Source organism: Nanorana parkeri, unplaced genomic scaffold (assembly GCF_000935625.1).
Source record: "Nanorana parkeri isolate BGI_ZX_2015 unplaced genomic scaffold, ASM93562v1 scaffold129, whole genome shotgun sequence".
Lineage (NCBI taxonomy): Eukaryota > Metazoa > Chordata > Amphibia > Anura > Dicroglossidae > Nanorana > Nanorana parkeri.
In genome coordinates, this window is record NW_017306397.1 from 1,971,553 (window position 1) to 1,980,966 (window position 9,414).

At 40.8% G+C, this 9,414-nt stretch overlaps 1 protein-coding gene across 1 annotated transcript; it reads right to left on the reverse strand.

Moving 5' to 3' along the window:
- Positions 1-2,793: 2,793 nt before the first annotated feature.
- On the reverse strand, positions 2,794-3,857 carry GPR160 (G protein-coupled receptor 160). Its single transcript, XM_018553753.1, has one exon. It carries the CDS (start codon positions 3,850-3,852, stop codon positions 2,794-2,796), a length of 1,059 nt encoding a protein of 352 aa, XP_018409255.1. The 5' UTR covers positions 3,853-3,857.
- Between the last annotated feature and the right edge of the window lie 5,557 nt (positions 3,858-9,414).

A 9,414-nucleotide genomic window follows, 5' to 3' on the forward strand; every position in this document is an offset into this window, starting at 1 on the left:
TCCTGTACTACTCAGATCGTAGAGACAAACTCTAGTAGAAGACCGTTAAGAGAGACTTGGGAAGATAGAGCGACAGATAGAGAAATTAATGGATTATTAAATAAGGGGAGAAAACAACAACATTGCCCATGGGTGGAAACCTGACAGGGAGAGGAACAACACAGTGAACGAGAAGGAGGGTAGATGGATGGAAGGAAAGGATGTCAAGTGTGAAGCATATGTGGATTGTGCAAGTATGGTTTTAGTTAGAGAAGAATGTAAAATACAATGACTCAATGTTACTGTGAATATTATTTTGTAAATGAAAAATCTGAAATAAAGAGTTAATTAAAAAAAATGTTTTCAAATATGTAGTTCATCTGCAAAAGTAACTGTCCTTAAAAAGGGAGTAAAGTGTTAAAGTGCATCACTGAACAGTGCAACAATGAATTAAAAATTTTGACTTGTACAGTATTCTTTTCAGTAACAGTCACTAGTAGATTCAGTATTGACCAGTTTAAAGTCCACCAATTCACAGGCTATGAACATTAAAATGTTCACATGCTCTTAAGCAGTAAAGGTTTTAAAGCAAGCCATTACTGACCTCTGTAGCTGCTGGTAATGTGAAGTGATCAATTCTAAAAGATCATAACCAAGAATACAAAAAGTTGGGTTTCTATAAACTTAAAAATACCTGCTGTTCTCCACAATGCCTACAGCTACAAATGAGAATTATGGCTAGGTTTTCAAATTGATGTTAGTGCTAGTTCAGAATAACAGCTTCACTTGCTCAGCACCAGCAGCTGATAAGTCAAGGACTCACTGAGCTGGATGCAGAGGTTCCTGCAGCAATATGACCAAATGTTCCCTTTGGAGTGCACAAACCTCTGATTTACTAAGCATGAATATCTTGAATATCCTACCTCAATGGATCATTTTAGCTGATCCTCACACTGCAGAACGCTTGATAAACCTAATACATGTGGAAGGTTTAAAGAAAAAAAAAAATATCCATAAGCATTACTTACATCTATCCAAACTACACACACCAAAAAGTATGAAAACGGTAAAGAGATGTAAAACGTTTAGTCCTGAACACAATATAGACAATATATATACACACACACACACACACACACACACACACACACACACACACACAGGAAACATACATTTCGAGAACAGCTTATGTCCAAAATGAAAACACACTGCAACATTTATCTAAAATCTAAACAGTCAATATGCAACATACAGACACACCAGTTATCATGTGGTTTACATACACACTAATATATATATATACATATACACACACACACATATATATAAAAACGTATGACTATTGCAACTTGGATAACTTTAATGCATACAGATTAGTCTAGTGGCCTTCATCCATGGCGTTTGTGTATTTTCAAGTGTGATTGTCAATTTCTCTAAGCAACATCACGTACACATCATGTTTCCTGTCTCCGCATGTATTTTATCAGTCACTGTGCATCCATGTCAAGGTTATTAACCTGAAACTTTGCTCATAGAATGAATGCGCAGTTTCTGACCAGATTAAACAATATTCAGGCATTAAAAGGGAAGTGGAATTGCAGAAGTCCCCTTATGAAGGGGAAGTCTTCTGCCACTATGTGCCCCTTCTGTCAGCAGGTGCTCAACAGTCTATGTTAACAGTTGCTGTGACAGGCAGGGCCCACTTTACCATCTTGTCTTGATTTGCATTATAAATGCAAAAATAAATGCAAAGTCTTTCTTATATTGTAAAATCGCTGTGTAAACTGTTGGCGCTATATAAAACCTGAATAATAATGGACAAAAGGGCTTGGGAGAAGGGGGGACCCTTACTTCTCCAAGAATTGTACCCGTCTCTCTTCTGTGATGGCATTGTGGCCAAAAGCCTGATTAAATATCATGTGGTCTTTAGTGAAGGATCCAAGTTCAGATCAGCTGACCTCACCTTTTGCAGAGATCATGTAAGTAAATGCCTAAGCTTTTCGTCACCTCACCCGGGGCAGTTTTTTCATCCAGGAAAAAACAGGTGGTTCAACATTTTCATCATTTTTTAAGCTGAATGTGACTAACTACTACTCATTACAGCATGACTAATAAATAGGATTGCAGCCCGTCTACTTTAAATGTATCCATGTCAACCTAGCATTACCACGAGTGTAGGCCTGTCTTAAAGTCACCAAGTTACACAACGCAGCCAGATGGAGTAAAAGTGAATTGTATTCTGGTTCTGGGGAGAAGATGGGAGTAGCAATACAAGCTGAGTGCGTTCAGCTTCAAGGCCATGAAGGCAACATACAACAACTCACCAGTGTTAACAGTTGGCATGTGCAGAAAGCTCCCCAAGTTTTAAAGATGGTGCCCTACACATTGTATGCTTCTATGTTTCCTAGGGTTTTTTTGTATCTAAGAATTCTTCTTTTGACCTACCGTAGTTCCAAAAATCAGGACTCAAAATGTTCCTTCTACATGAAGAACATTTTAATTATGAAGCGGTAAACCACTTTTAAAAATGCTTAAGAAATGTAGAAGTGCCATTCTTACATGGGTAGGAGGAAAGATACGATGGACACATTGCCTAGAGAAGCTAGCCCATGAAGTGTGAAGTTTAAAAAATTAAATGAATGGGCAACACAAACTTCTGTTCTTTAGTTCTTGTCATCTTTCTAAGGCAAGAACTACTGTGCAAACTATTGGCGAGAGTAACTTCTACTTCAAGTTTCTTTATTCTATGACACCTGAGCAGTTTTACATTCATATAAAAAAGAAAAGAAATAAAACCAAAAAAACTTACAAATCTCAAACAATCGTAACTGCAGATGGCAGTAAAGAAATTCCTTTGTTGAGATCAGCATCCATGAAAGGCAGGGCACAATATTTCCAACCAATAAATGGGTCTGTAGAAAAAGTCTTCTCTGTGACTGGTAAGTCAGGATACTTTAGTGCTAAACACACTGCTATTAGGAAACTGTTCATAAAATATAGCCAAGGCACATTCATGTCCATATATGCTGGGATGTGAGCACACAACGCAAATATGATCACCTGTAGAACAACAAAGGGACCCCACGTGCCCAAAAACGAGAACAAGAGGGAAGCCAAGAAACGTTTTTGGCCTTGAATGGGCCACTGGTCTCCAGAGGGGAATGAGAACAATACAACGGTGCTATTAGCATAAGAAACAACCTTCAGTGATTTTATAAAGGACACAATTTCCCAGCAGCACACAGCAAGCACGGAAAAGAGGGTGAAAACCAGGGCAGCCGATAAGTAGAAACTTTGTCTGCTAATGTAGAATGTGCACAGGTATGCCGAGTCATAGCTTTCCACTGCTGGATTCTTAACATGAGATTGAAGAACATAGATAAAGGCCATCATCCATAATAGCAGTACAGAAACGGTATACACCAGTCCAGAGCAAATCCATGAGATTTTTATAGACTTCACAATAGTCAAGTAGTAATCCAGCCCCGATGCCAACAAAACCGGAAAGTGCAATATACCATACGTGTGAGATACAATCTGGGTGAATAGACAAATGTGGTAACTGGTGAACCGCACTCCTACAACAGAGAAGTCCTGGAAGTAGTGGATGGAAGCAATCACAAGTAAGAGAGCAAAGTCCATAGCAGCAAGAGAGATGCAGAAATAGCCCAGGAAGCTGGCAGTCACATTCCGGTGCCTGGCTCCAAAAATGAAGATGTTCATGACTACTTTGCCAGCTATAATGAAGATGAGTAAACAACTGGGCTCCAGCTGCTGCAAGTCTGTCAATGGGACCTCATGACCATTCATTACATCCAGATCTGCCATGTTGTCAGAAGCCGCTATGTTGGTGAAAAGGATTTCATCTGCCATGATGGGACAGAACGGCGTGCTATCTGCTTCACAAGGTTCTTCTTTCTGAAACAATACAACAGGTCACACTAAGGTACATGTAGAAAAGGCTTTGCTATAAAATTAACACACACAAATTAGATAGGATACACACAGTATCTCACCGGAATACCCCTCACATTTATTTGATTATATCATTTCATGTGATGACACAGAAGAAATGACACTTTGCTACAATGTAAAGTAGTGAGTGTACAGCTTCTATATCAGTGTACATTTGCTGTTCCCTCAAAATAACTCAACACACAGCCATTAATGTCTAAACTGCTGGCAACAAAAGTGAGTACACCCCTTGTAGCAAAGTGTCATTTCTTCTGTGTTGTCACATGAAATGATAGAATAAAATATTTACAAAAATTTGAGGGGTGTACTCACTTCTGTGAGATACTGTATATATTATATTTTAATTAAAGTAGACCTTTACCCCTTTGACTACAAATCACGTCAGCATACAGCTCTGCATGCCGATATGAAATCTTACATTAGCTAAACATTTTTATTTTACTTTACTTACAATTTTCCCCCCCACTTCCTGGTCCACTTTGGCACAAATGTAACCAGGATGCAATGCTTTGGCACGATTACATCAGCAGAGCATTGCTGTGAAAATCTCATCTGTAATCTCACGAGATCTCAGGGAAAGGCATTTTCCTCCCCTGAGATGTGTATGGTTACATGTCCTAGTCACATGTGCCAGAGTTTCAGGAAATAGGACAGCTAGTAACCTGCCCGTAGTTAAAATGTGAGAAGATTGGGGAAGAAAGGAAAAATAAAAAAAAAGGTATGAAAAGAATAAAAAGCCGGCAATTATCTAGATGTGTTTGTAGATTGTCATTACTAAACATTTCTGTGTATTTGTTGTTATTTTGAAGATATAGGTTAAGTTCCTCTTTAATGTCTTAATGATGCCATTATATCATTATCCAGAAACAATCAGACCACATTATCCAGGGAAGATTTAGCTGCGTTGCCCTCATTCTAAACAACCGACCGTGCCAGACTATTCTACCAACATGTCTGGCCATTGTACACAGCAAGTTACTCTGGATAGAATAGCTTTGCCTGTTGTGAATAAGTGTTAGTACCATTACTCACTATTCTCTCCCTGTCACAGAAGAGAGCATTTCAGTGTGTGGTGTACTGCCTGAGCTCAGGGCTGATGAGGGACACTGTACCTGGGCTCCTAGACAAGTGTAAAAAGTCAAAGAACTAAGATTTTTGGTTTACTTTCCCTTAAACCCAAACATCTTTGCAAAATGACAAATTGTGGCATCAGTCCTAAGCTCAGACAGGAGAGAAGATGACCCTACAGCCTGGCACTTCTGCCCATGACATGGAGAAACATCCAAGTAAAAAAAACCACAATCAATATAATGATCAGAAATACAGCAGAGGTAAGAAAGTGGAAATTCAAAAACATTACATAGCCCATCAGGGGCGGATCCAGAGTCTAGTCTCGGGAGGGGCACCGCCAAAAAATAAGAAACGAGGACGGAAGCAGAGCAGAGGAGAGCAAAGCCGTCAAGAGATTTTCGGAGGAGGAGGGGAGGAAGGGGGGAGGGTTGAAGCCTTTGATCCCCGCACAGCGGCCGGACTACTGCGGTTGGGAGAGGCTCTCTATCTCAGGGGGCAATTGCCCCCCCCCCCTGGATCCGCCACTGTAGCCCATCGATTGCTCCCAGATCTTTAAAGCATATGTAAACCCTAACAAACTTGGTGACACATTATTCAGTAACTAGATCACAAGTAGACAAAACATTTCTCCAGCAGTCAGTGAGCCACTGCTGTGGTTTCTCATTCCTTTTATCAAAAGCATTCTGAAATGAAAGGTGTTGGGTCACCTTATACCGTACCAGAAAAACCGGATTCTAAAAAGGTAATTATGATAATCACACGTCAGGTTTATTTAATGATAACAGTACAGAGTGACACGGTGTATACTGTAGCAACAAAAGCAGCCAACAAGGTTTGACTCAAGATCGCCAAAAGATTGTGTGCTTGCTCAGTCACTGTACTTTGGGATGGCTAAAAAAAAAAGAAAAAATGATTTTGTATGGTACTGAAGGGTAGAATTGTTCAGATCTCCAAGCAGAGGCTTTGTACAAGTTATTGTACAAGTTATTGTACTGCAAAAGGGAGTGCAAAAGGCAGAATATTTAATTTTCTGCCCATCCTGTGAGGATTACACACCCCCAGCCTGCGCAGACATTTTTCAGCTCACGGGACAGCAATCTAAGCATCAGCAGACTCAGCATAATTGTCACTGTGGCAGGTTAATGGAGCAGTTAAGTGACATTAGGCTCAGGAGTTAAATCTGAAAAATGCCTTCCAGTTCCTTAACTATTAACAAAAATGTAGTTTGTGTATCACTCCTGCCCTCCCTTATAGAGGGTGGCTACGTTTGTTCCCCACATGTCCTTGTGTGTATTGTAAAGTAGCCACTGACCCAAGATCGCTCCCGTGATGGACTACAATCTCATGTTTAGTTTACTCATTTGTATTGAGATTGTAGTCCATCATAGGGGGGAAAGCTTGGAGTGGTGTCTACTTTACGTTTGTTCCACTCGTTCGCTGCTGCATGCAACGTTCATACTACATTGGCTTCTTTTTACGTTTTTGCTGTGCGATTCCTCCACGGAAGCACCTCAGAAATTGTTTTGTACGTCTAAGCCAAAAACAAACATGTAAGGGGTTAATTGTTTTTCATAATAATAATAGTTTTAAAATACATTTGTTAGGAACCAAATAGGACGTTTCTTTCTCCTTGGATGCTTAATGCTTCTCATTAGCATTACAGACATTGTAACAGATTTAGGGCCTGTTCACACGACGTCCGTTTTCTGTGCTGACCTGATCCGTACGCTCCTGCACTAAAAATGCATCCCCCATGTGTTTTATGGGCTACAGTTCTCACGTGCGCAGTCCGTTCAGGCTACGACAGAAAAAATACTGCATGTCACATTTTGTACGGTCAGGAAATGGACCGGAAACGCAAAACGGGTCAAAAACGCACTGCAACATACCGACAGCCCCACTCCAGCAAATGGAACGCATTAAAACGTGGCAAAAACGCATAGCACCGCGTCTGCAGATCTGCACCTGAAAATCATTTGAACAGGCCCTTACGGTGTCTGAGTGATATCCTCTTCTACATTGAAGCCACTTTTTAAAAAAGTAACTCCACTACAGTAGGAGTTATTGAATAGAAGTTGAGAGTTTGAGATGTACGAGTTCAGCTATAGGTCAATATCCAAGACTCGCAGATTCGTATTCCTTAAACTGCACTCCAGACCATTTACGACAGGACCTCATAAGAAGTCTGTTGAAGACGGTGGCTACTTGAGTTTTATGATATCTCTGAATCCCTTTGGCTACAAGACATCTTCTTCCACGACTGCTTAGGGTATACATGAGATTTTAATCTGACCATTTTCGTTGGCGAGTGTGTTCAGTACCTCTCCCCCATTCTCTTCACACAGTTTGAGGTTTGTTAGACTGCACTATCACCACAAAGGCTTAGTACAACTGCGTGAAGCGCGAGGGGCTGCTAATAGCCAGAATATTTTACAGCTTTAAACTCTGCTGTGAGCACAAGTCAGAAACGGCTTTGTTAATAAGGAATCGACTTCTCCGACTACGGGGCCAAGCTCTTCCCACTCTCTATCCCCCGTCCAATGAGATCACCATTAGGGCAGTTTGATTGGACAGAAGTGAGGCAGCAGGAGGGCTTAGTCCCTATGTCAATAAAGTTAAGGCCTCAAACCAAAATCTGACAACAGAGCTTTGCTGCAGCTTAAATTAGGATTGGATCACAGAAGCCTGTAATCTGTTTTATCAGGATGCCATATTGTAACACACTGTAATAATGAAAGATCACTGTACACCCGCTGTCCATAGCCCTGTGCATGGCAGTGGTAGAAAGTGGTTGTCCTTTTGTATGATCATGCAATTTTTTTAATAAAGTCAATTTCGGTTGGCAGTCTTTTTTTTTTTTTAAACTGCTCACAATGGCCCTACTGTATCAGGTCGGGAATTTCAGCCATTGTACTATAGCAGAGTTGGTAGGTTCCCCTAAAGCTGCACTCCAATCCAGATCTGCTTATTTAGTGTTGGCCTTTACCGCCCCCCCCCCCCTCCCCAGGTTGATATACTTACCTTTTCCCTAGCTTCCATACTGCAGGGGGGTGGGGGTGTACCTGGGTCCCCACCCTGCTGATGAGATCCCACAGAATTCAGAGTAGTCCAGATCCTGCATTAAAATACTGTGTAGTGCAGGATCATCTTCACTAGAGATCTGAACTGCTCAACAATCCTTGCGATCTCATCAGAAGGATGACATCACCTTTCACCTAGGCACTGTGGGTAGAAGCCAGGGGAAAGGCAAGTATATTATCCAACTTTCCCTCCACAGGTTTTGAATGCTGCATTTTACCATTCGAGAGGGGGCTTGTTAAAATGCTGTAATTATACAAATATATAAATGCTGTATTTATATAAAGCACACACAAAGCAATAAGAATTTACATGAAAGCGGATTGTAATTCCATACATATCTTACATTTAAAAAAAAGGAAGAAAAAAAAACCCCCCCCCAGCTGAAACACTAGTTGTCTACCACTCTTTCAATGTACCAGAAGCACTTGCCTACTAGTAACATGAGAATAAGCTTGTTGAGCATTTCTAGAACATGAGCATTGAAAAAAATGTATGAAGGTCCAGTGATTTTTAAATCGAGCCGAGGCCAGAATAATGGTCCGGACAGAACAGTCACTCGGCTCATGTCCGTACCGCGGCCCGCCATTTAAGCTGCATTCACACCAGCACGACTAAACCTCAGGCGATAAAAATTGCGCACCATGGGATCCGATACTGGTGTACCTTGACATTGCATCTCTGAAAATTTTCCTTGGCTCTTTGTCCAACATTCACACTATGCTCTTGTTCAATGTGGGGTTGCTTCTCCTCTTACAGCCATGTCCAGGGAGGTCGGCTAAACTCGTACCTTTCCTTTCACATGCTTGTCTATATATTACTTTCTGATCTCCTCTTTGCTCTCTCTGGTGCTCAGTGTGGTGCACAGGATAACAACAAACAGCAGAGTGACATTTCTTCATTTAAATAGGCTGATTGACCAATCACAAGAGTAAAGACGTGTGTTACACTAATGACAGAAAACGGTTTTATAATATCAATACGATCCAATTAGCTCTATTCTTTCCTAGGGGTACCAACAAATCTGTGAAGGCCATTTTAGAATCTTTGTAGAATAAGCAATCATTTATCTTTTTTCACACTTTATTTTTCTTTACGCTATGACATACCAAAGGCATGTAGGTATACCGTACATGAAACAACTTCTTTTCATTTCATCACTTTTTAACATTATGACCACCCACCTAATATTGAGTAGGTCCCCCCCTCCCCCCCCTTTGACACATGGACTCCACTAGACATCTGAAGGTATTGTATGCTGTGTTATCTGGCACTCAGCCGTCAGTAGCAGATCCTTTAAATCCTGTGTTT

Excerpts from the sequence above, each read along its gene's own strand:
- GPR160 (XM_018553753.1), bottom strand. The coding sequence starts at position 3,852 with ATGGCAGATGAAATCCTTTTCACCAACATAGCGGCTTCTGACAACATG.